The sequence below is a fragment of the Strix aluco genome, chromosome 20 (assembly GCF_031877795.1).
Source record: "Strix aluco isolate bStrAlu1 chromosome 20, bStrAlu1.hap1, whole genome shotgun sequence".
NCBI lineage: Eukaryota > Metazoa > Chordata > Aves > Strigiformes > Strigidae > Strix > Strix aluco.
In genome coordinates this window covers 6,734,266-6,761,754 of record NC_133950.1, presented here as the reverse complement: position 1 = coordinate 6,761,754, position 27,489 = coordinate 6,734,266, and the positions used below count along the sequence as shown (strand labels likewise).

The 27,489-nt window shown below is 42.4% G+C and overlaps 1 protein-coding gene across 3 annotated transcripts in view; it reads left to right on the top strand.

Annotated features, from left to right (window-relative positions):
• Window positions 1–18,208, top strand: part of LOC141932550 (tenascin) — a 74,033-nt gene extending 55,825 nt beyond the window's left edge. For 2 of the 3 annotated variants that reach the window (XM_074846257.1, XM_074846256.1), the window contains 12 exons: window positions 19–291; window positions 5,796–5,918; window positions 7,167–7,310; window positions 8,479–8,598; window positions 9,045–9,188; window positions 10,032–10,162; window positions 11,117–11,249; window positions 13,098–13,249; window positions 13,999–14,095; window positions 14,803–14,964; window positions 16,230–16,393; window positions 16,903–18,208. In XM_074846257.1, coding sequence (XP_074702358.1) covers window positions 19–291; window positions 5,796–5,918; window positions 7,167–7,310; window positions 8,479–8,598; window positions 9,045–9,188; window positions 10,032–10,162; window positions 11,117–11,249; window positions 13,098–13,249; window positions 13,999–14,095; window positions 14,803–14,964; window positions 16,230–16,393; window positions 16,903–17,013 — 1,754 coding nt within the window. In that variant the 3' untranslated portion in view covers window positions 17,014–18,208. The remainder of the gene's footprint in view (window positions 1–18; window positions 292–5,795; window positions 5,919–7,166; window positions 7,311–8,478; window positions 8,599–9,044; window positions 9,189–10,031; window positions 10,163–11,116; window positions 11,250–13,097; window positions 13,250–13,998; window positions 14,096–14,802; window positions 14,965–16,229; window positions 16,394–16,902) is intronic. The other variant, XM_074846258.1, reaches the window with a different exon arrangement.
• The last annotated feature ends 9,281 nt before the right edge of the window (window positions 18,209–27,489 follow it).

Here is a 27,489-nt window from a genome sequence, read left to right as displayed (position 1 = left end):
TATCTTCTCCATTTTTAGAGGCAGAACCCGAGGTCGACAACCTTCTGGTTTCAGATGCTACTCCAGATGGCTTCCGTCTGTCCTGGACTGCAGATGATGGGGTTTTCGACAGTTTTGTTCTAAAAATCAGGGATACCAAAAGGAAATCTGATCCACTGGAACTAATAGTGCCAGGCCACGAGCGCACCCAGGATATAACAGGGCTGAAAGAGGGTACTGAATATGAAATCGAGCTCTACGGAGTTAGCAGTGGACGACGTTCTCAGCCCATAAATGCAGTAGCAACCACAGGTATTGTCTTTGCAGTAGGAAACATGTAACATGTTCATGCCTGTTTTTTTCAGCATCTCTCCTTTTCATAGCCAGCTTGGGCTGTTACTGAAGTGTTTGAACTGTCTCCTGCATGTCCCTTATCCACGTTACTGGTTCAGTGAGGTGTAGTTACTTATAATCAACCATCTCAGATTCCTTAGCTTTATCACTGTCTATTTAATGTGGTTTTATTTAATTACTTTCATGATCTGGAATTAAGCAGCGGAGTCTAGCAATTAAAGCACTGGCTTTGAGAGCCAAGAAATATTGTCCCTGTATCAGCCTTTTTCAGTCATTTTCTGGGAGTAATTACATATACTCCACAATAATTTACCTCTCTAGAAAAGAGGTATGACAAAATTAATTTACCAGAGCTATTGAGAAGTTTGTTTATGGCTTGATCAGCAAAGCACCATTAACTTACACTGATTTTACCAGGAGCAACACGTGCTCGATAATTCAAAATAAACCTGAGTTTCTTGCAAAATCAAAGCTTTGAACTCCCTCAGCAGAAATTGCTTTATATTCTTATTATTGTGTGTCAAAAATTCTGATGTAAATCAGCTTAGTGACTTACCCAGGTAAAATCATCCAGAAGAAAACACACAGGTATGACTGCCAATTCATGCCATTTCATTTTAAAAATACCAAGGCCTTAATCCTCAGTTGCAGCATACCAATTCCACAAAGCTAGAGTTCTTGCCCTTCATAGTATCACACTAATGAAGAAACATTGTAAACATAACTACAGATGTCTGCTGTCTGAAGTTATCCTAAACCTATATATGTTTCTGAAAAATCTCCACCAAAACAGAGCCTCATTTTCTCCGTGCCAGGGAGAAGAAGGAAGTTTTTGCTATTTATAACTGGAATATTTTTTCTTATATTAATTTTCTATGAAAATAAAAGCAGATATTAGTCAAGTAAAAAGCTCTCGAGGCTTAAGTTGAATTCCTGAGATTAATTTAAACAAAAAAAAGGTTTATAATTTGAAGCATTTCATTTCAGCACTTTTGAACGAAGCTTTTCAATCTTTTTCCACCAACATCATGGTTTCATTTTGAAACATATTTAGATCTAAAGCAAATGAAGCAATGTCCTTTAACCCAAATTCTCTCTTTTAAAAATGTTGAGCTCGCTGACATGAAAAGATCATAATTGTGAATCAATCTAAATCTGGGAGAAGGGTTACAAGAAGGGGACAGGTAAACTCAGTGTGTGAGGAAGCCAACAGAAATTCATAAAAGAGGCATTTGCTCAGCCGTAGCAGTGCACTCCAGACAACACACAGAAAAGGGACAACAATAACACAGAATTGAACAGCCTTTCCTGAAATAGCATGGCCTCATGATTCACCTTAATGTCTGTGGTGGCAGTTGTTAGCATGCAAAGGCACATTTCTGACCAGTTCCACTGACTGCCATCACGTCCCTTGAATAAACAGCAAGGGCATATATACACTCACCCAGACATTTACATGAAGCAGAACATGCATCCATCACGAGCCACCTTTCTCCAGCCTCATGTGGATTGACTCATAATGGAGAGGGATGTTTAAAGTCAACTGCACTTGTTAGCAGAGTGTCCCCATTTCCACTGACTTCCAGGATATTTATGGTAAACCACTAAGAGTTATCATTTTCCTCATGACTACGTTCTTATTCAGTTCTTTCAGGGAGATTTAGCACATGTCACCTACTGAAGCAAATACCCCAAAAGATGTTTGTCAGATGTAAATAGCCCATGGATAATTGATAACAGAGCTGGAGCTACAGAAATCCAGCTAAATAATTCGAACTGCAGGTTACACACCACTTTGGGTAGCTGGGGCCACCAAGGCATCTCACTAGTTTCTTATTTAGGAGTTGATTATTAGAGAAACACATGTATATTTATAGCATTTCTAGTCTGATTGCAAAGAAACATTTCTATCCCTGAAGGGGGTAGCTCAGGCTTATATTCAGCCTTGCTTTATTCTGGCCCCTGTACAAGATACAAGCAAGCAAGGAATAAATTAGCTAGACAGTCTTTAGTAGAGGAGATAGATAGAAAATAACAGCTGGGACAAAGATAGCAAACAGACCAGCAAACCAAAACCAAACACTACCATGGAAATGAAGGCAGTAAAATAATCTAGACTGAAGACCCTTCTCTGTATTCATCACCCACAGCTTCCCCCTTCTTCCCTCCCTGGGCACGTACCTGTCTATACACAAATGCAGTCTTCGGGGATCAGGTCCACAAATGGTGTAATTGGTGCAGTTGAAGGAATCTGGTTGGAGCACTGCCAAGCAATCCTCTCTGAGGGTCTGACCGTTTCTCTTTGTACAGCAAACCACCCACCTGCTGTGAGAAAGGAGGGGAGGAAGGATCTTGCAGTGTTCACCTTTTGCTGCCTCCTCCTCTGTGGTTTCCTTTCCTTCTTGCTCTTTTAAGAAGTCAGCAAGGCATTTGATCTAGTGACAGCCATGGACTTTGGATGAGGAAAGAATGAGTAGGAACAGGACTGGCATTTGCCATTTTCTCCATGTAGCTTGCACTGGTCCTGCATCTGGTAACTTGCCCGCAGGCTGAGATATTCTCCCTTGCTCCCGTCACACCAGAAATGTGGTGTGAAACTGCTGGGCATGGGAGTTGACGATAAAATTGTATCTTCGCACACCCATCACAAGTAGTTCTTCCTCTGTTATTTACTTGTATGTACAAGTGAACAGCCATAGTTTTTCCCCAGAACCGCTGATGATAATGCTGTTAAAAGGTTATCCTGTTTGGGGTGATGATGGTACCCACTCTCCCTACTCTCTGCATTTGTCTGTTTGTCATTTTACCCTCATCAATTCTGCTGTGATAGAAAACATTAATTGTGAAATCACTGTAGTGTGAAGCAGCATCATACAGACCTGCAGTGTCTAATTAAGATGGCACAAGGGAGTTTGTCCACTGTTGCTTTGAGAAGGACAGTTGGTATCTTTTGGAAATTAATCTGTATAATGTCTGTGAAGGTGCAATTCAGCCCTTACTGGTGGACCACAACACAGTTGTGTGCCACTTAATATCCCTGGTAGGAAGTGTGAGTCTCATGCTGCTACTTTCCTCTTCTTCTAACGGTGTTTCACCACACTGTGAGACCATTTTTCATCTGAGAGGATCACAAAACACTTCACATGCTCTTTATACTTGCTAAATGCAATTTGATGTTTCCTGTTGCTTCGGAGAAGAAAGCCAGTGACCGTATTCACTGTTAGTCAGTAATGAAAGAACAAATTTTTTTAGCAAAAAAATCCCCAAAGAATAGCAGCTACTCAAGTACCATGGGTGCTTTAGCAGCCTCACAGGAAATCTCATCTGTCTCTCATACAACTAATGGGGAATGATGCTGAAAGATAATGGCAATTACCTGTATCTGCCCAACAGATAAACTGAGGTTTTTTATGAGTGACAAGACCAAAGCACACTGGTTGTGTTTTATGCCTGCTTAATTTTGGCTTTCAGGTAGCTCAAGAAGATGGTTTCATTTGCTCCTTTTTCATTTCCCTGTGCTCAAAGGTACCGGTCTCTTACATCTCTGGGACACATTTCAGGACTGATTCTTGCTCTGATGGTCCATTACACTTTCTTTGCCAGGTTTGCTCCCAGGAAAGTAGCCGCAATTGGGGTAGTGGGGGATGTGAAACTCCCACGTAGTCAAGGCTCTTCTTACTACTCTTTGTTATGCAGCAGTCCACCTGGTACAGAAAACAAGCATTAATCCCATGGAAGTGTGCACATGAATCCCATGGAAGTGTGCACAGAAAAGTCCAAGAGGGATAGATTTTGTACTTTATTTTCTGTGAAAGGCTGAAATTCCCTGTGTGTGTGAAAACTGAGTGCTGGTCCACCTCTTTGGTCTCTAGAGTTATCACTAGTACTTTTCACCAGTCACTAAGAGCACCTACAATGTGAAACAAAATCAATGTGATTTTCACTTCTCTCTCTCCCAGGTTTTCTTTATGCTCTTCTGTTTCCTTCAGACTGTACCTAAATCAGTAGAAACTTTGTGTGTGATGTAGCTTTACCAACTCCACTTTTCTTTCTTCATTATCTTTCTTTTCATTCTTTCTTTGGCTTTTCTATGTAAGCAAACCCCACAAACCCAACATGTCTAGTGAGCTCCAGAGAAATAATTTACATTTCTCTGGAGAGCTCAGTTGTTTTTCTTTCCTTGCCTTTCAGTTGATTTAGTGCATTGCTGCTAGAGCTTTGGGGACACAGGGAACAAACAGCCCTCTGACTTCTTTCCCGCAGACACGTTCTTTCCAAGCTATTTCAAGCACAGTCACTTTTTTTCTCCTCTTGCCCCCCTTCCCCTGCACTCAGCCTGTCTCCATTGCTCTTAAGGTGGTTGATGTTTGGTATCTCTTCTCTTTGTGCTAATGGCCTACTCTCTGTGAGCTGAATATTTTGTTAACACGTGTCAGGGTTGTTTTAGTTACAGTCAAAAAAGCAAATTGGAAGTGAGATGCTCAGTGTAACTTTGTAGTGGCAGGTCTCTTTACCATGTTCTTCCAGAAGCTCTTTCTATGTTTGTTTTGCAGTAGCTTAATTAGGCCTTAAACTAGAATGTTTCAGACACATGTTGGTTTGCATTTTAAGATTGGGTGATTTTGGCAAAACTTGGGCTTTGTTTGCCCAGCTTACTGATCTAATTTATATGGGTAAATGTAGTGCTCAGGTTTATACAGGGAAAGGCTGGATTTTATGACAAAGAGCTGCAGTGGAACCCTCCTCATAATGGGTGTACTTGGATGTCTTCTGGATGGATGTACTTGAATGTACCTAAGAAAAACCATGGTCTCAGATAGAAATCCCAAGAAGAAAATCTTGTCACTTCTAGTTTGAAGCCAAGGAACTTACAGGCAGTCAGTGCTTGAGAGGGCGGACCCTTGATGAACTTGGATAACTGAGTCCAGGTCTTTTTTAGGCATCCTATAATAGAAACTTTATGCTCAGAAAGAGAGATCTCTTCGTTGCTAAGGGCTGCCGTTGCTGTGTATCACAGGTAGAGCTTCAAGACTCAATGAAAAAACTAAAAATCATCCAAGTGAAAGTGGGGTAGAAAAAAATGGTAAATACAATGACTCCTGGGTAATAGAATAGTATTCCTGTAAGTATTCCTCCATACTTTTCTATAAACTGAAATGTCTGTTTCTTCTGTGTACATGATATGTAGATATACGTCTGGGGTATTTTTTAAGCTATGCACTACCATAATGTTACTGAAAAAGGAAAATTTAGACCAAATAGATTGTTGCTGTCAGTATGTAACAAAACCATTAATGTTTGGTACTCCCAGCATTAGTGTTGTTTAGGACAGAATATCGATAACATCAGCTCTTGGAATAGAGGGGTAAGACAAATCAGTGTTCCAGCACTAAAGACCCATAAACAAATGATTTACCTTTTCTTTCTATGTGGTGTGTTTGTTCTCTGGTCTCCACTGACAGTTGTTGGATCTCCCAAGGGAATTACTTTCTCTGACATCACAGAAAACTCCGCAACAGTCAGCTGGACACCTCCTCGCACCCGCGTGGAGAGCTACCGGATCTCCTACGTCCCTATCACAGGAGGTGAGTAACTGCAAGGAGGGAGAGGGACGAAGATGGTAAAAAGGAGAGCAGAAAGGGTTTGCTGTGCTGATATCCATCTCTTAGTGATCCTTCCAGATGATCTTGCACAGATCATCTTTTTTTTCAAACCGCAGACCAGGAATGTGGGTGTGCCTACATGGTCCCAGTAGCCAATCTCTGTTGGAACATAGTGTCCCACATCCCATGGACGACTTGTAAGAGAGCTCAGAGCTAGATGCGGGAATGGTTGTACCCCTAATAGGTCCACTTTCACAACAATCTCTGTTCCCGCTGACCCTCCTAAGTAAGGATTTATTTCCCAACCGTCTCATTATTTTGTAGGGACTTTATGAGCTAAGCATATTTGAAAAGATGACACTTGGAAATAATAATCGTAATCCATGGTTATAATAGTTTTCCAAGGTAGTGATTTTTCTTAGTACTCCCCAATGTTGTTTCATTCCATCCATTATATCTCTGTTTTAGTGTTCGGCTTAGAAAACTTCCTATACTTAAACAGATTTTTAGCATAATTTAGGGATATCTCTGAAAGGAAACAGCTAAAGAGCAAACACTACAAATGTCAGACCATAAAAGACATGCTATTGACTAAGACAAGTAAAGATATAGGTCTTTAGAAAATATAGTATGTAAGCACACATGCACTATATATTAAATATATAGTGGTCCCACAGAAGAAAAGGAGTAACCCACAGTCATAAAGTTAGGCACTTGTCTAAGTGCTTTCCTAGAATAAACACAGAATTTGAAACAAATATGTGCCCTAAATCCTCACCCACACATGCAGCACCTCTTAAAATAATATATACTATATCTATTTGAAATGAGATGGGTGAAGGAGAAACTTCCAGCCCTTGCCAGAAACAAAGCAGGTCTAAACTGCATCCCCACAAGTGTATGAACTTCCATGTAGAGAGTTCTCTGTTTTCACCTTACATTTTGTTTGTTAAATTATATTTTTTCTCAACAGAAATGTTAATTTTTCTTACTGTTGGCATACCACTAGGAATAAATAAAAACCAATGTCCTAGATTTAGGTGTCATGGCAACAATACTTTTTCCTGAGGCTGTCCTTTGACATTGGTGATTGTAACTAACTGGGGAAAATTCACCTCCTCCTGTACAAGTATGTCCATTTTGGTCATAATGTCTTTAACTTAAAACACATCCTCCAAGCATTTACTGGAGTATTGTGCCACTAATCCTTGGCATTTGGCTTCATCCTAGGTACTCCAAATGTTGTTACAGTCGATGGAAGCAAGACAAGGACCAAGTTGGTGAAGTTAGTCCCAGGTGTAGACTACAATGTCAGTATCATCTCTGTGAAAGGCTTTGAAGAAAGTGAACCTGTCTCTGGCACTCTGAAAACAGGTAATATATAAAGAGGAAATAGCAGGTTTTCAAATGTATTGTCTGTGCTGTAGGAGAGACTTGGGAACTGGAGCTGAAGAGCCACTGAGATCCCATTTTTGCTGTCCACACAAACTGTAGGAAGTTTTTTGCCCACTCTTTCTTTATGTCTTTGTATTTCAGGTGAGTATAGAACTTGTAAGGCTCCTGTTTGCTAAGTGCTGAACCAAACTGCAGTGAGACAGAGACAATTCATGTACTTATAGTCCTAATCCATCAGAAAAAACCTCAGAGGTTTAATTAATACCATTTTACAGATGAGGGAGCAAAGGGCAGCTCAGCTGAACAGTCCAGACCAGTTTCTGTTGTGGACCCAAACGCCACATCTCACAAGTTCCAGACTGTATCCTAAGCAGAAAAACATTCTCTCTTCTGTTTTTTCTTCAATATAGATTTAAATATCCCTACAGGAAATGAGGGTCCACTATGCCCCTGCTGACCCCACTCTGCAGTCTCATTCATTCACTTTTTTGGGGGGGCTGACAAATATTCAGAGAACTGAGGCACGAAACAAGATGATGAGGATTGGATGATAACATGAAATGTATAACCAGTTCCAGCTGTACTGGAGGCAGATATCTATCCCAATTCAGGAAGAGCATAAAACTATGTGCAAAATAGAGTCCCATGAGGAAGCAAGGCAGGACGTGTGGGGATTTTGGATGGTTGGCTGGCTGTTTGATTGATTTATATTTAAACTTGCAGAGAAGCTGGTGGAAGGTCACAGTGGCTATCAGTTGCCATCACATTAGTTATTTTTCCCAGCTCTGTCTCCTGAGTTTGCTCCAAAAAGCAGTCCAGATTTGAGAGTGTTGAGAGAAAAATGTCAGCTCTGACAGAGCTGTTAAGATTGATGATATCAAGACTGATCTGAGAACATAGTTAGTTATGTCTGTTCCCAGCATTTAATCTTTTCACGCATTGACCTCCCTTTCCAGTGGAGGCATTTGATGTCTCTTTATAGGCACTGACGTCTTTTCTGCAGAGCTCCACTATTCCAAAGGGGATCATAACAGCTGCATCAAACAGCAGTGTTTGCACATTTTATATCACATATTTACAACAGAGCATTGCACAGATCTGAGAATGTTTGTCAGATTCCTTCAATCTGTTATTCTTTTGCTTTCAGCTCTGGACAGCCCATCAGGCCTAGTAGTGGTGAACATCACAGACTCTGAGGCTCTGGCAACCTGGCAGCCAGCAATTGCTGCTGTGGATAATTACGTTGTCTCCTATGCTTCTGAGGATGGTAAGAAGAATTGGTGATGGATCAGGGAGCTGACAGCATTACAGCTCTCAAGAGATGCTCAGAAATAGGTGCAGCAATGTGACGCCAGGAGGATGGCAGGGGGCTGTTATTTGAAGGAGATGCCTCGCTGGAAGCATTTTAAAGATGATCATTTTAGTTAAGCATTCGCATTTCAGACACGAGCAGAGATAACTGAGATTCTTGAAAAGAAAAGATGGTGTTATAATTCATATGAACACTAGAGAGTGCTAATACTTTTAGATAAAGGACTCTGGCGTTAATTCAGGTTCAGCGTAGGTGTAAACAGAGACATGAGCTCTGGGCTTTTACTATTTTGCGCTTGCTCCCAGCGAGTAATAATATCACTGAGTGGAGCGTAGAGGTGAGTACATCCTGACATGTCTGAATAAAGCCGGGACCTGTTCTCTTCTGTGTTTTCTTCTTAGAACCAGAAGTTACACAAATGGTATCAGGAAACACTGTGGAGTATGACCTGAAGGGCCTTCGACCTGCAACTGAGTATACACTGAGTGTCCACGCGCTGAAGGACACGCAGAAGAGCGAGACCCTCTCCACCCAGTTTACTACAGGTGCTATGTCCCACCTCACTGTGGGGAGAACTGCCATCTCTTCTAGTCCCACCCGGCTTACATTTCTCTAATACCATGAAGTCAGCCAGCACATTGTGTCTTCTTTACTAGAAACCTGAATTTTCATAGTATATGCACCAAATTTTCTCTGGTGGAAGGCTGGTGTGACTGACACAGAAGGTGGGGTTTTGTCACCAATTCTAGAGATTCTCACACAAAGCAGAAGCAGGAGCTCTTCTCTGGGGACTGTTGTTGGGGTACCAATGCTGAAGTTATCCAGTTAGTCTAATACTTATGGCTTTCAATTAGCATCAATGAAATCATGGACGTTTTTCATTTTCCTGACTGTTACTTGACTTGTCCCAGGGTGTTAGCTAAAGAATCAGGACCTGAGCCATACAAATACAGTGTTATGATCACAGTGGAGAAGGGAAGCTGTAGCCAGAGTATGAAAAATTTTCCTATTCAAAAGAAGCATCACTGGAACCAAAGCTTTTCTTCCTGGGTATATGTAAATACCAATTTGTTTTCTTGTGTGAAATAATGAAAGGCCCAGTTTTGTTTCAGAAGACATTTCAGTGCAGCTGCTTATAAATTAAAGTGGCTGAGACAAGCCAATATTTTCACTTAAATAGAATAAATATCTGTATTTTAAAACTTCCAATGGGAAAATTACTTTTTAATCACAAAATTTATGTTGAAATATTTTTTAATTTCAAATTTCTGGGGAGAAAATCTTTGCTTTTCTGGCCTGTTTTAATATACTGCCCATAAGATAGCCCATAAGATAGTGCACTAAACTCCATATACATGTGATTGTAATTGATCTGTTGTCTCCTTCAGGAATGGATGCTCCAAGAGATTTAAGTGCCACTGAGGTTCAGTCAGAAACAGCTGTGATAACTTGGAGGCCTCCGCGTGCTCCTGTCACTGGTTATCTCCTGATCTACGAGTCCATTGATGGCAGAGTCAAGGTATAGCACTTGTAAACAAACCAGAAGGGTTGTGCATCAAAACCGGGCAGTAGAGATGATCTGAAGTGTCCAGTAATGGAACATAATCATATGGTTAAGATAAACATGGTAAAATACTAAGTACCTGTTTCAGTCCTAGCTTGAACACAATTGCATTTAAAACCTAAGTACTTTCCTGTATCATATCCTGAAGCAGAAGTTCACTTGCTTCATCTCTCCACAATACAGATAAAGGCACAAGCAACTATTTTCCCTCATTCCAAACCTATATCATGGAATAAACTCACACACCCCAAAGAATGGAATTCCTCTTTCTAAACTCAGGAGAACCCACCACTGTGCAGGTGTCTAAAGCAGGCTGAATCACCTCTGAAAGTGCCTCTTGCTCTCCAACAGTTTTATTATGTTTCTACATGACTAGATTACACTAGATGCTTAAATATGAGTGAGGTGAATCCCAGCAAAAATGACAGATGATTTTGAACACCCAGCCTGGGACATCAGAAGGGGTTCTGATTTTCAAGAAGGCAAATTCCCTAAGCATACTGAAAATCAGTCTTCTAAAGTTACAGAAAAACAGCCTTTTGAAGACCAGAGTATGATATTTCCTTGTCCTAGGGTGATTCTTCTCAATTTTTTATGAGTTTCACAGAGACATCTACACCATGTGTACGTTCAAGGCATGTAAACATTTATGCTGACTTGTTTTTAAACCACACAGCTTATACATTATGATGGTAAACTTTCATTTCCAGACAACTTTTCTCAAACTTCTAAAGAAAGTTAGCTTGATAAAAATCTTAAAGGACTAGAAGTTTTGTATTAAATAATTTAGATGGTTAAAAATACTATAAATAATTACCACAAAAAATTATGTGACAGACTAAAATATGTAACAGTTTGAGTTATTATTTTCTCACTGAGATTTCCCTGTGTTATTTCTTCTCCCCATAGGAAGTCATCCTAAATCCTGAGACAACTTCCTACAGCCTGACAGAGCTGAGCCCATCTACCCAGTACACAGTGAAACTCCAGGCGCTGAACAGATCCCTGAAGAGCAAAACGATCCAGACTATTTTCACCACAAGTAAGGACCTTAGAGCACATGCACAGCTAAAATAGCATATAAGTAACTGCTCTCAGGACAGCGCTGAGCTCTGCAATAAGCAGTCACAGACCTCATAGAAGATTTTTAATCCAGCTGTCAGTATGCACTTCACTTGCTTTTAGTGTCGGTGCTAAAGTCCCTGTTTGCCCTGAGCTGTAGTGTCATCTGCTTCCCTGGCCTGGCAGGATGAAATTCTTTTCTTTATATCCACCCACATCACCTCTATAGTCCTCTCTCCCATGAAACATCCTGCCTTTTCCATGTAAAATATCAAAAGGAACATTACTCTTCAAAATCCAAACTGACACCCTGATTTACCTCTGTATTAATGCATAGCAAATTGTTGAAAAAAATCAGCATATTAAGTCGAAATGAAGCAAACCACACACACACACAAATCAGTTCAGTGGTCCGAGGAGATGAATTTCTGGGCAGGTTTTTTTCTCCTCTGTCTGAGATTGGTTTTTGCAAAGCCACACAACATGTCTGTTCCAGCTCTAACAGGACAGCTCTCCAGTGAGCTGAATGCAAGAATAGATTGGGTTCTCTGAAGGTCACTTCACAGCTGACATTAAAAAAAAAAAAAAAAGTTGTTCAGTATTAACTGTGAAACCTTGCCTGTCATTTGTCTCACTTTTCACAGTTTCCAGCCTTTCAGACCCCGTAGGACCTTCAGCCATTTCCATTCTTCCTTCTGCCACTTGTACCACCTTCAGCCCAAGGACTCTCAGAAGTGCTAATAAAAGTCACGTAGCCCCAAGTCTGCTCACAGTCACTCCTTGTGTAGAATGGGGTGAACTCCACCAACAGGCGGCAATCCACAACCAGGAATAGGAGAAGAATTAAATCTGGGTGTATTTAAGTGACGTTTGGCAAATTGACCATAAGCAGGGACTGAATGGGGTGCCTTCACCCATACAAAGAGTGTCAGCCTCATTCAGGCAGATGCTTAAGCCTGGCCTTAACTCTAAACATACATATGTGTGCTATTTAGAGAGAGGAAAACACTGAAGTAGCTCCCTGCAGAGAGTGGCTTTTCTCCAAATCCCAAAGCTGATGCAAATTCCCTGTAGCTGAGGCACAGGCAGGGATGTGCAACACACTGGAAAGGGAGCAACAGCCACTCTGTGAGCAGCAACAGTTAAAAACCTTCCTATGGACACACCTGGAACATCACTTAATTAGACCATTGGCTGAAAAAGTTCATGGCCTAAGTGAACGTAAAAAGAAAAAAAGAAAAGCTTTTATTGGAGTTAGAAATTATTCTGACTGTGACAATTCTATTAGCTTGTTGTCAGAAGGAAATGTTTAACAACATTTCCCTGCAGTTTCAATGGTTATTGTTCTGGTTTTTAAAAGCCTAGTTTTATAACATATTTAATATACTACTTGCTAGCAAAATATTTCCAATTTATTTATTTTTGGTTGTAGTCATGTCTTTGTATTTCCTGCTCCCTTTTCTGTCACATCATCAGAGGTTGGTAGATTTGGTTTTACCCAAAAGTTGCTGTAAACACAACTCATGCTATTTAAATATTTAGCTGGAGGATGCACTCCCATCATAACAGGGAGTAGTTATCTGGCATTCACAGTACTTCCAAAAGTGTAGACAGATGTGCAAAAGCATATTCAAAAGAAAAATTTACATAATCTGCTGTTTACTGCGTATCTTTTGTATGTAGGATAGTAATTACAAGCCTGTTCCTGGGCTCTGTACCTGGCTGTGCCATTGACCTACAACAGGTTTTCATGAGTCATCTGTATTCAATAAGTTCCTTGTAACTGCTGATTTCTTAAGGACTGCTCTCTCTTTTTTTGTGTGTGCAGCTGGTCTTCTCTATCCTTACCCTAAAGACTGCTCCCAGGCTCTCCTGAATGGAGAGACTACCTCTGGGCTCTACACAGTTTACGTGAATGGGGACAAGGCTCAGCCTCTGCAAGTCTTTTGCGACATGGACGAGGACGGGGGCGGATGGATTGTGAGTAGGGGGGCGAGGGCCTGCACTGCCCTTCATGTGCATCTGCCTGTGCTTAGAGCTGGGGCAGCAGATCTCATCCCCTGCTCATCTATGGCATCCCTCATAGTGCTCTATCATCAGAGTAGGCCTGACTTGTCTATAAATTTGGGGGATTTTATCTCAGGTAGGACACCTAGGTGTCTAGAAGGAGGTTACCAGCTCTTTCTGTAGTTGGAGAAGGGAAAGGTGTTCCCAAGGGATGGGTCGCATCAACGGTCTCTCTCCACTGGCTATAGGAGATGCTGAAATGACCATTTTAGATCAGGTACATACCTTCTGAATGTCATACCTTATGAATGACAGTAAAAAATGCCAGGTCTCTGTACTGACATCCTCAAATCTGAACATGCCAGAGGGACCCAGGGCACAGAAAGGACAAAGTATCTGGAGAAATACATGGCTAGGAGGCTGAGGGATGTAGAAAGTCTTGGCTGAGAAATACGGCACTGTGAGGGGCTGTTAAAAAAGCCAAGAACAGGAACTAAAAGGCCACATCACATGGTGTAGCCTGGGAACCCAATGGAGAAACTAGAGTGAAAGAAAGCAAGGAGCATTCAACAAACTTGGTACAATTCAGTAATTGCAGTGAGACTGCTGCTTTGGGTGGTAGGAGCGGGGAAGCAGCTCTGCATTTGTAAAAACCACGTTGCTAGTGCCCTTTCTGTCAAAGGCAGTCTGTCGATAACACTTCCTGCATGCGGTGGTTGTAGGTGTTCCTGAGGCGTCAAAATGGAAAGGAAGATTTCTACAAGAACTGGAAAACTTACGTGACTGGTTTTGGAGATCCTAAAGATGAATTCTGGATAGGTAAGTGGCAAGAATTTGTTGTGGTTTTGTTTTGTTTTTTTAAATAAAACATGAACAAACCCAAAAGACTAGGAGCCGCTTTGAAGCTTCCATTTAGTGGCAAGAGTATTTGTAAAGGAGAACATAGTCTGGGCAAAGGAGGCTAGGGACAACGTGCTGCGAGGGAGATTAAACCTGCCAGGTGGAAGGCAGTCCCTCCGGCTGCAGTTCAGAGATGTCATGCTTCCTGGGTCACTCAACATACCAAACCAGTGTTCACTGGTGCTCTGTAAGAAGTCAGAAGGTAACCTGAGAAGCAACTGCAAACCTTGTTCTTCCTGTACTCCTAGGACACCCCTAACAACAAAAGTGTGTGACTCAAGCACAGTGGGGAAAATAGACATAAAAAGAAAATTTTCAAAGATTGTGCTACATTTTCTTTGGTTGTAAATGAAAGACAGTGATGATCACACAGCACAACTTTGATTGCTTTTCCCGAAGAGCTACCTGCTACTGTGATTTGAAGGGAAGAGGTCTCTCAATCAGCCTGGTTTTATCTATTTGTTTTTGTGCTACCATTGTGCTACAGCTGAAATAGCTTACTTTCCTCACCAGTGTTCATGCCCTGGTGTATCTATACAGGCCAGTACGACCCCCTTTATAGCGTAATATGATGGTAGACAAATAAAACATGGGGAGACAAATGGATTGTTCATTTATTTCCACAGGTCTGGAGAACCTCCACAAAATCACTTCTCAGGGCCAGTACGAGCTGCGTGTGGATCTGCGGGACAAAGGTGATACAGCTTATGCTGTCTATGACAGGTTCAGCGTTGGAGATGCAAAGAGCAGATACCGGCTAAGAGTGGATGGGTACAGTGGCACAGCAGGTGAGATGAAATATTTTTTTTTCTTCTGATTTGCAATTTCCTCCCAGTTGGCTTGAGGTAACCGTGTGAACGTTGCAGATTGGCATCACAGCAGGTACCTCTTATACGTTAGGTGTTTGAAAATACAAACATATCAATATATTTTATGTTTCCGTTTTAAATCCTCCAGTCATTTAGGTGCCACATTTTATGGCATGCTTATGACAGAATATAAACGAGTATATTAAACAGTCATATATCTCATTTGACCAATGCTTGACTGTCATTTATACAGCTAATAATAGCTTGGCACAACCTCATCTCTCGTCAGCAGAATATGCAGCAAAGTCCTGCTGTAACATGATTTGTAATTTTACTGAACAAATCATCTGCCTTTTGTAATCATACTGGGGCAAACCTTGTAGCCCTTATTGAGTCCTCTTCTGGGCTTCAAAGGATTAAGAGATAAATCCAGCTCCACAGGATGTCTTAAAAGGAGATAATTTCATGCTGCTAGGCGCATAAAACAGATCACAGAGATGCATGTGTATGGACTCTGCCCTGTGACCATCACACGAACTTTATGCACAGCCTGCAGGGATACAGAGAGGATATGTAGCAGTAGTAGAATTAATGTCTATTTAAGGCAAACACACTGGTGCAGAGCAGTAGTGGCTGCTATAGCTAGTAGGAGTCAGTCCTACTACTTCTTCTTCCAAAGCATTCAAGTCTAAGTTTAATGGATGGAGCAACACAGATCCTAAGTCATGAATGTGAGCTCTGCTTCAGGCATACAGTGGAGGCTGCTCCTACTGCACCCAGACCCCAGGAGTGGGAAGTCAGCGGTAGGCAGACATCTCTCTGTGTTTCCAGCTAAAGAAGATGGGTATCTGTACTGCATGGACCAGATAAGTGTGGAGACTCCTTTGGTCTTGTTTCACTCCTTGTGGAGGTCTCTACGGACTTGGTTTGTCCACACTACCTTCTGTACAGGACCAAAATCCAGTTTTCAGCAGGAAGTGCAGAAATTGAGCTGCATAAAAACCACTTAGTAAATTGGGGATTACAGACTACCTGGAAAAATATTTTGATTTGCCTCCAACAACAAAACTTGTGTACTTCCTTCCGTATTAAACCAAGTCAATTTTTAAAAACTTAGATATACACGCAGGCTTTGTAGACGGTGTATGGCACAGTCCAAACATTTTCTGCAGAATAGTCACTCTCGTGTAATCTAAACTCGGCAAACCACTGACCTTGCTCCTTCTTCTGTCTCCCCTGTCCAGGTGACTCCATGACGTACCATAACGGAAGGTCCTTCTCCACCTTTGACAAGGACAATGATTCTGCCATCACTAACTGTGCTTTGTCATACAAGGGCGCATTCTGGTACAAGAACTGTCACCGGGTCAATCTGATGGGCAGATACGGTGACAACAGCCATAGTCAGGTGAGTTTGGTGTTTGAAGGCTTAAGTAATGCATTAGAGGAAGGGGAATTAAAATTATGAATCTGTCTGGTGGTTCAGCTAGCCAGCCATCAGAACACCAACCAAGCCTACTTTCCAGACCAAAGGGTCCTAGGGAAAGATACGGGAAGTTGCTCACAGAAGAATTATTTAATGTCAGCTGGTGAAATACTGCTGTTTTTGTGTGATTTTCCAAGGGAATATCCCAAGTGTGCAAGGAACAATTATAGACTTCAACATGTGAAACAAAATGTTCTTCCTGCCATGAAAGCCAGACAAAGAGTGACAGCTCTGGGATCAGCGTGTGGGCTGGTTTGTACCCGTTGTGCATGCCAGTGGCCAGAGCCCTGCGCTTCCCAAAGCCCCTCTCTTTGTTGTGCCTCTGTTCCCAAGTTAGAAACAGCCTGCAATCTGAAACGAGAGCAGTAAATGCTGACAACAGGAGAAGTGGCGAATGCGTGACCTCCCACACTTCATCTTTGTCTTTGCAGGGTGTTAACTGGTTCCACTGGAAGGGCCATGAATATTCCATCCAGTTTGCGGAGATGAAGCTGAGACCCTCCAGCTTCCGAAATCTGGAGGGAAGACGAAAGCGAGCGTAAAGCCCCAGAGGTGGCGAAGAGGCTACGGGCAGGGTGATGGGGGGAGGGATATAGAGTGGGGGTGTGGGGAGATCCTCTGGCATCACTGGGGTGGTGGGGTGTGAGGAGCTGGCAGTCGTACCAAAGCGTCGGTGACCCTTGGCCTAACAGAGGCTTCTGCAGCAGTACAAACAACAAGCCTTAAGTGTCTCAGCTTTTCCAGCAGAGCAGCTCCAGCTGCCCACCAATAACGTCCTCCACACCAAAGACAACGATCTCAAGGGTTGTATGTTGGTTTATTAAATTTTATTTTCTCAGAAAGCCTCTGGGATAAATTTATTCCACAGTCTGACTATCTCTTGGGTGGCCCAGGGTGGGGGCGGGGGGTGGGAGAAGAGCTTTGTACATTGGTAGTTTGTTTTAGAACCAGCCATATTTTAAACACAGAAAGGTGTACGGTTAATTATCATTATTATTATTATTATTAGTTATAATTGAAATTGTCTGGTTGTTGCAAAGCCATTTTTTTTATATATATCAAGTACCACAGAGAAGGAGGGGATGGGAAGGGGAAAGCAGTATGTTTTTAAACTTAAGCATAAGATTAATATTATTAATATAATGACAAATAATAATAATGATAATAATAATAAACTAAGTTTCTGTCATTTTTAAGAGAACCATGCTTTTGGAAACACAGCAGGACAGTGTCTGATTGTAAATTTTTTTTTATAAATAAAAGCACAATTACTTTAAAATAAATTTCTACCTTCTTTCATACATGTTGAGTTTGTGCATGTCCAGGGTATATTTGCATAGATGAGGAAGTAAAAGAAAGGCTGAGAATGATCAGGCTGCTGAGCCCGTACCAAAAACTGTTCCTTTTGTCAGTGATTGGTTGTAAGTATTCTGTTGGGTTTGTTATGGTGAAAAGCCCATAAAGATTCGGTTTCTTTTACAACATATTTCTTTATTTTCCTGCCCAAAAGCTTCTTACGTGTTTTTCTAAGTGTTACTGACCAATGCTTGCTCCATCTAGGTGGGAATAACTAACAGAAGAATACAAAGAAAGTACAGAGTCGTTGTTAGGTACCATTGGCAAGTCTGAACACTTGTGTAAATAAAGGGCTCTCTTTTTTTATATGAATGAAAACTATGTGTAGTTCCTCTGTATCATACTCTTCAGCTGAAGACAATAAAAGATCTTTTGTTTTAATCCAGTCTCTCTGCCCTACTTCAAGGTCGCACTTTTCAAACAGAGCAAATGTTTCTGCCTCCTCCTTGGCAGTCGCTGGATGGTGGCTGGGAAGGAAGATGCTTTCAGTCGGAGTGGACATGATCAGCTCTGTGAATAAGACTCACTGTGAAGTGCTAGCTATTAGGTACGGACACAGGGTGTAAAAAGTGTGGGGGCATGGGAAATACCACTAAAAAACTTCAAAATCAGGAGGGAGGAAAGGAAGGAGGGAGGAAATCACTTTACCCTTAGGTCTTTTTCTTTTAATATTATTAATTTCAATCCTTCAAGTATTGCATTTCTGAGCTTTAGCTGAGCGTTAGCACTTAGGAATGGTTATGTCTCAGGGTCATCTTGTTCACAATCTTGACTGAAACTCTAGCAATGCCCCCGAGGGGAGAGCGTGGTGGGGACCCCCCATGCTGGAGGGTGCACTGGGACCAGCTTTGCTGTGAGAGATCCCTGGGACAGCAGGAGTTGGTGTATGGAGACACAGAAGGTGCAGCGGGCAGGAGCATCAAAGCCTGTGTGCTGTGCTTTATTAACAGCATCTCAGCAACCACATTTCAGAAATGTCCAGCTTCTGTAGGTATTTATACTGTATCTCCCACAAACCATCTCGCACAGTGCGCAGCTCTGCATTGCTGAGCCGAGTCTAGGACCACAGACTAAGGAAACGCACGGGATGAGGCAGGGAAATTTGACTGGGAAGAGGCTGGGGAAGTGGGAGAAGTTCCGAACAGAATTAGTAAAACCTTGGAGGTCTCCTGCTCACACAGTTCCTGTTCCAGCATCTCTCGGCAGCCCTGCTCACTCTCCCCGTCCGTTTTAAGCCTGGCTCCCGGCAGATGGCACAAGGAGTCCGTCTGTCTGGGTCTGTGCCTGCTCTGCTGGGCAGCACTGGGGGAAATCCTGCAGGGATCCAGCATCGGCCCCCCATGCTGCCATTCTTCACTGTTGGCTTCTCGCGGGGTGATGTCCAGCTGTCCCAGCTCCCCGCTGTCCCTGGTGTCTCCGCAGCAGTGAAAAACCGGCTGCATGTAGTAAAGCTTATGGCCACGCAGCAGGAACTCTGCAAGGACACCTGTGAGAAACACTTTATTTTTGGCTTGCAGGAGCTAGGTCACAGCAAAAGCACATGTCAAAGAGGAACTTCCATCATGAATATTATTCCATGTACTTTGAATTTCTTTCTTCCCCCTTGCCCCCCATTGAAGCTATACTAGTGAATATTGTTTATTGTGCCCAGGGAACACAAGTTTTTGACCTTCCAGAGCACTGGCAAGGGTCTGAGCTGCAGCACTATGTTAAATACATTCTCTGTAATTAAGAGCCCTTCTTTGGTGTTTATTAGAGCAAATGATTGGCAGTATAAAAGAGAACAAATTCAATAATGAAAAATATGCTCCACTCAAGATGCTTTTCAAGTTATTAGGAAATGGCACTAAATCTGCATAACTGGGCACTTGAAAGCTCTTGCAGTCTGTTTGCAGACATTCAGAGGAAGAATTGACATTTATGAAATTATTTCCTCATTTCTAGTAACATCACAAAGCTGACTGTATCTGGCTGTGATGTCATTGAACTTGCCAGATCCAAAGAGAGCTGCTGGAAACAGCTTCAGATTTGTACCTCGCTCCAGAAATGACGCAAAGACACTGCACACAAGAAAGATGGTATTTCCTGTCTCACTGAGAGATGCCTGCTTCGTATTTTGATGATTACCACTGTGAGAGAGAAACTAGCAAATTCTGGAAGGAACACATGCCAAAACACCCTTCAGAGCTGACATCAGCTTCATTTGCTACCAGGCAGCTCCACCACTGGCTATTGTAAGGGATATTCACTGTCTGTTTTCTCTCCCCCCTCTTTCCTGATTGTGAGAATAGCTTAAAACCACCCTCAGTTTTGAAATTTATTTATAAACCTGACAAGGATGCATCAAATTGCTGTCTGGTTGGTTTGTCAACTTAAAAACCCATAAACCACCTTAGTGCTGGTGTTAATACTTGACGTGACGAAGCAGTTTAGGTGCCTCAAGGGGGCGGGAGAGGAAGGGCTTCAAAAATACAGAGGCAGCAAGATCCAAGGTCTCAGAGGCACTGAAGGAGATATTTGGGGAAGTGAGTGGGATTTATGGGGTTAGAACTGTATCCATAAGGGGTATTTTTGAGACATGTAGATGGAAAGCATCTTTTCCAGTGCCACTGTACCTATCCTCCCTCCCTCAGTCGATGTGTGTGCCCGGCCCTGCAGAGACCCTTATTCCTTCTGCAGTCCTAGCAAGATCTCAGACTTGGATTTCTTAAGTTTGAGTGAGGTGAGCACTTCAAGCCAGTTGGGCAAAAGACAGCTGGATACATAATTTTTGGGGACTGAGGCTTAAGTCGATGGCAGATTTTACGTTATTAAATCCTCTGGCTTTTTGTGGGACTCAAGACTACTAAATGATGGATTTCCTGAATCCAGGCGTGAGTGTGCAGGCACACTGAATGAGTGGCTGGAGCACCCCAGTGTGATGTGGGAGATGACAGATACTTTTAATTCCTTCCTCTGCCTCAACCAGAGGAAGACCTTGATGTTGTTTCAGTTTGACCCCAGGCGAGCACCCTCCTCTGCTGCACCATCTCTGGGAGCAGCTCCCTTACCTCTCCTGATGCTATTACATTTTGTTCACTCGTCAAGGGAATTGATCTCACCCACTGCTGGGCTAAATGTAACCGCAAAACCAGGGCATCTTGCCTGAGCCTACATTAGTGAATAAGTTGCCCAAACTATTGCAGTGATCTGTAACAGAAGACACCATCTATTTTCCATCTTTCCTGTACAAGGATGTCAATTCATTCAAAATTACAGGTTTGACTTGCTTTGCTTTAAGAGGAGTTGGGCATAACTGAGGGTTAAAAAGCAAGCAAAAGTAGGAATTGAGCATAGTGTGATCTGGTGGCTGCCCCCCGCCACCCATTTGGTCTCAGTCTTCACTACCTGAACTACAGCCTTGAAAAACCTTCTCACAGCTGCCGCATTAACTCTGTTAAACTCTGCAGGAGCAGTACTTTTTTCTTTATTTTTTTTTTTTCTTCTCCTCCTCCTCCTCCTTCTTCTTTTAATCATTCTTTGTGCTTAACCTAATGAACCTTCTCTGTCAGACCTTGATTAGTAGAAAAGAAAACTGAATAGAAATGATTAGGTGTCATCAATAAGCAGCAGTTTGATCCTCCACCCATAAACTGTCAATGTGGTGGCATCAGCCTCATAGTACCTTACCACTTCATACTTCTGCCTTCCAGGGATGTGGGCAAGGTGACACAGGCCTGTGGAATAGAGCTGGGATTGCTGAGATGGTGCTTGGCTGGTTCTCTGCACTCCGTCAGGAGATACAGGCAGCTGGAAGTAATGAGCAGATATGAGACACCTTCATATAACATTACAAATATAAGATCTTGACAAAATGATCAGGCAAAACGATAAAATGTATTTTATGGGAAGTGGGGGAAAAAAATTATGTAAAACTAAAACTAAAAAAAAAAAAAAAAGAATACATGAAGCCTTAAGCATCTTTAGAGCTCCAGGTGGGGATATCCCCTGTTCAGGATTGCCTTACCATTTTCTTTGAAAAAAGTCTGCTCAGAAACCCTCCGGACACTAGTGTTTGTTCATCTGCCTTTTTCTTGGGTATTTCCCCTGAAGCCTCCTCAGGTAAAGAAATCTCAGCCTGTATTGCCATAGCAGCTTTGTGTGGGTGCAACATATGTTTGTCTTGATAAACAAGGTGTGGTTTGTCACCAAGAGACTGCAAGCAAATATCAGCAAAAGCTGCACATATGATCTTTGTTCGTGGAATGCTGACAGCCTCACTGTAAAAAAACACATCTTAATCAGACCTTCAATCTGGAGAATAACATGACCTCTCTGTGGTGAGGCAGCAGCTGATTTAGGTGAGAGAAAAAGTCAATTTTCAGAAAAAAAAAACAATAAAAAGGTCACCTAAGAACAGCTCTGGTTTTCTGGGTCATCCTCAGCTGCTCACAAGCTGTTTCTGGCTCTAGCACAAGAAGTCTAGGAGTAGCAACACAACCCTGATACGATTGTAGGTAAGAGGTTTTCACTTGACTAGAAACCTTGGTGAGGAATTTCCACAGGGTTGAGAATGAGTCTCTATCCGGGCTTGTATCAACCATGTTCCTTCTGCAAAATGAATCAGTCCTATTTTGCAGTGGAAATGACATCCCAAGTGGAGGATGGAGCAGGAAACTATAACCACATGCAAGCATTTCAACACCTCTGTAATTTAAAGGAAAGTTTTCTGGAGGTAGTAGGAGTTGGAAAAGAAAGATAGAAGAAGTTATTGCATTATAGTTAAACTAAGAGGCTGATGTTCTACCCAAATATGCAATCTCTGTCTGTCTTTCATTCCTTCTACTCCTACATTTAAACACATGCACACTGAAAAACCCACTTCAGCTTTAGTCACTTTTAAAGTGTGGGGAACTCATAGTCTCATTGAGGTGATATCTGAAGAGTTACTCACTTGTGCCCTTTTAGCTGACATTGAGGATAAGGGGTTTTATAGGGTAAAAGTCCCTCTTCAGGACCTCTGAAAGTGAAAAAGTTTGGGCTGAACTTTTCAAAGGGGTCTTGCAATGTAGGAGGCCCAAGTTGCATTCTTTAGTGCTGATGTTTTGCTTCCCCAACTTGGCTTCTCAGAAGACTGTGGAGAGGAATAGAGGAGACAGATTCGAAATGGCAGCTATGACTATGCCATACAGACAGGAGCTTGCAAACTGCCACCCCCCACCTAGTCCCCCATTGCAGCTCCCAAGGGTCAGCCTGGCAGGCTCACACTCTGGAGAGGAGCCTCCGAAGCCCACACACTGTGTGCAGAATGACCACTAGCCATGGTGTGTTCATGGTTACAAGGTTTTTTGGTGTACAACATGCAACGTAACTAATAGCTGCCGTTATTCACAAATTCAGGACTCCCTGTGCTTGGATTGCCACAGGGAAAAATTCAAGTCTCGTGTACCTCCTGCCTGCCATGCACTGGCAAAACCACTTCAAAGGCATCTCACTGCAAGATAGCATCTGTGCTCGAAACCATTGAGGATACATGGGTAGTGATGAAGTCAAAGGGCCTGATGATTTTACTAGTTCACCTGTTTGTCAGGTACTTTCCTCAGAGGAAATCATTCAGCTTCCTGTGTTTTTACTGTAAATTATATGCTTCAAAGAGGAAAGAAAGGAAGAGACAAAGACAGACAGACACACTAGGAGGGAAAAAACCAACACATGGATGGTTTCAATACAGATAATCCCTTTCACTGCCACTTTGTGGCTCCCTTTGCCTAAGGCATCCCCCTTCTTTATAGCTCTGCAGAAAGGGTTAAAAACAACAGCTAACCTGAAATTTTGTCCACTGCTTAAACTGAAACTACTTTTAGGACTGAAAATGCTCATTTCCTCCCCGCCCTTCCCCTGCCTCTTTACTTTTACTTTACTTAGTGCCTTGTCCTTCTATTTCTGTAACTGGCAGAGAGAGAGGACAAATAATGAGAAAAAGACCGTTTCTTGTCCAAATGGAAGAAAAAAATTCCTGGCTATGTCACTAGAGAGCACAACCATTCAGATTTATTCTCAGAGATCATTTCCACTTTTTCATCAAACCAATTATAAAAGTCTCAGCTTTAGGAAGAGTTGGGATTTTTTTATTAACAAGATGTTCTAGGTTTCCATGCAAATAGGATGCTGCTTGCAAAGAAGGTACTTAGCCAAAAAAAAAAAAAAAAAAAAGCTATCTTCCCTAGAAAAAGGTTTTGAAGGGAAATTTTGCAGTAGCCCCCACAGAGACTTTTCAAGCTTATTATGATAGACCCAAGAAGTATAACTGGCTGAGATAAACTGAAAAAAAAATCCATCATATTCTGAGTAGGCATATACCCTGAACCATTTGACTTTTTCCCTAGAAAATAAAAGAGCTAAAATGAACTTAGACCCCCCAAGATTCCAATTTTTATATGTTTTAGATACAAGGTATGTGCATCCTCTACATTACAGCAAACTCTGACTACCTGGAAATAACACACCCCGCTGCAGTGCTGGCACATTAGTCCAATTAATTGCAGATCATTTTTTTAATAAGTTCATCAGCCCAATGATACAAGCAGCAGCTCTGGGTTTTGGCAGTCTCCCATCAGTCAAAGGACTCTCCTCTGAAGATCTATGTGTTGATATATTCCAGCCATGTTCATAATTGGATACACAGATACCTGGGAGGGCTTAAGAGGGAGGATACCCTGCTTTCACACTTGTGAGTGCATCTGACCAGCCTGATCTTTGCTTTCCAAAAAGCTTTCCAAGCCCTCACAGCTCCAGCCACTGCTCTGAACTCTGCTCACTGAAACGGGTTAAGGTCTCTCAGTTACCAAAATTTCAGTGCCCCTGAGCAAAATGTCAATTCTAAGCCCTGCTTCACCCCAAACCATCTCCCCCGTCCCAAACCCTTGTCATCTCACTTGGCTATGGAGCTGAAAAAAACCACTTTGTTGAGGTGCTTCTTCCACACAGTAACAGGAGAGCCTCTGTGCTGCAAGGGGAAACAGGAGTGGTCTGCATATAGAGTGCAACACTCACCTATACCAGTGCAGATGGAAGTGTGCGTGTGTGTGTGTGTGTGTGTGTGTGTGTGCGCGCGCGCCCTTTAGCTGTGCTGCCTTACTTCTGCCATCAGACCAAGGGAAGAATTCAGACAGGAAACTCCCCTGGTAAAATCCCATATGCTGGAGGACGATGTAATGTCACTTTAGGTGACACATCCCTGGTCACTTCTTCACCACCCCGCGCAGCAGTGCTAGAGGGTGCAGTCCCTTTAGCTTGTTTTTTTTCCTGTTTGCCTGGCACAGGCTCATGTGGGCTGTTGTGGGTTTGTAGAAGCCCTTGGGCTATGGCTCTGCCAGGGTGAGGGCTCTCGCCAGCAGCTTTTGGGGCTGGGTTAACATCCTGCATCCCTGCCAGCCTTCCTTCTTCTAGTTTAACTGATGTCCCAAGTGCAGGGGGAGCACTGCTGTGAGCTGCTAAATAGTTTCAGCCTTTAGTGAGTCAGCTGCACTTCAAGAGGTGCTATAGATGCATGTATGTATGCATATATGTGTATACCTATTCATATGCAGAAACTATCCATGCTGTGCTTGCCCACAGATCCCCATCTGTACTAGGGTGTATTCACTGTGCACTAGAGAGAGTGTGTGTGTGTGTGTGTGTGTGTGTGTGTACACGTGAACAGCATGCGCACACATGAACACACATATACATACATACATACATACATATATTTAAAAAATAATCACAGAATCATTCAGGTTGGAAAAGACCCTTGGGATCATCGAGTCCAACCATCAGCCCAACTCTACAAAGGTCTCCCCTACACCACATCCCCCAGCATCTCATCCAAACGACCCTTAAAGACATCCAGGGATGGGGACTCCACCCCCTCCCTGGGCAGCCTATTCCACTCTCTGACCACTCTTTCTGTGAAAAATTTTTTCCTAATCTCCAGTCTGAACCGCCCCTGCTACAGTTTAAAGTCGTTCCCTCTTGTTCTGTCATTGCAAGGCTAGAAGCATCACTGGTTTGGAGACCCCAAGGTGCTACCAGCTCAGCATAAATGTTCAGTATTTCTTGCAGCTTAGAAAGCGAGCAGAAACCACTGAGGTTTCATGTAGCAGCAAGGATCTCAGCATCGGCCCTGGTGAGCTGACAGCAGCTGCCTGTGGCTGCTGGGTCCCACCAGCCCCACACCACCTGCAAGCAGATATTACCAGTACTCCAAAGGATTTTGACGGATAGTTCCCTCCACTGCTCTGTTAGTGTGTGATAAAAACATGTTTATCGGTCTTGTTATAGTGTGTTTATGAGTAGGAGTTCTCTGATTTCTGTAGCAATCAGTTCATTCACTTATGTATATGCTTCAAAGTACATTACAGAAAAAGAAAAGGTGACACCAAAGAGGTGTCTCAGTTCTGGGAGGGATTCATTCCAGATCAGAGCTTGCTTCATGTGCTTAAGGCCATAGCAGCTGGGGAACGCAATCAAAGTAAAGAAACAATAATCATGTACTTGTAGCTTTGTTTAATGCTCCTAGCTGGAAAGCTTTGCTCTTCTCCCAGGGAAGGATTTTAACAATCTGTACCTGTAGAGCTTCTCTCCTTGCTACAGTTTGGCAATTCTCATCAAACTTCCCATCTCAATAAAGGATTGATTTGGGAGACTTTGGGTTCTGGAGCAGTCTGTTTTCTTCATCTTAGTTGAACATTGAATAAACACCACCTGATCATGTTACCTATGTGGATACCCAGGGAACTTTACAGTACAGCAAAAATGGAGACACATGGCACCTCTGAGACAAGAGACCAACTTTTCATCTAAATGGGGGGCAGTAAAAATGAGGATTTTCCCTCGGCCCTATCACAACAGCAACAAAACCAGAGGCAGCTGCGACTGATGAGCTGTCTGGAGTTGTTAGAACAGAGCAAGAAAGCAAATCATCGACATGCTCAGCTGTCTGAACAGTCAGTGCACAAATGAAAAGTGGGTAACTTGTGTGTATACTTTGTTAGACCATGGATCTGGAGAAGAACCAGCAGAAAGGCTACACGTGGTTGACAAGTGACCTTTATTCCAACTGCAAAGCAAACATGATGAGAGTTTAAGGTTTCTGCAGAAAAAAACCTCTGAGCTTTGCATATGTTACTGGCCAATGAAACATCAGCTGCTTTATTTTTCAGTTGAAGGCTGTATGATTAGTCGCAAAACCGGAACCTAATGTGAGGGCTTTGCTCCCTCCCAGGTGGTCAGATTTTCAAAGTACTGAAGGTGCAGCAGATTTTGGGGGGCTGTTCTGCACTTAGAATTTCTGGAACTAAGAGCACCTCGTTAAGTGGCCATCTAGAGATTTTAAAACCCTCACTGAGAATCTTATTTTACATTAATTTAGTTCTGAGATAAGTATCCATGTGCATACAGATTAGGAATCAGATTAAGAGTGTATATAAAGTGAATATATGGTAATAGTGTGTGCTGTTCCTGCTAGGAAATTGCTTCTATTTCAGACAAGTGGGTGTATAATGATAGTTTTTCAATCTTTTATTGATCATCTGCATATGTGAATATGTGTGGGTATTTTTTTTATATCTCTCTCTCTCTCACAGAAAGATGTTATCTATCGCCTGTAAACAGCATGGCAAGAAATGTCCCATCAGCACAAG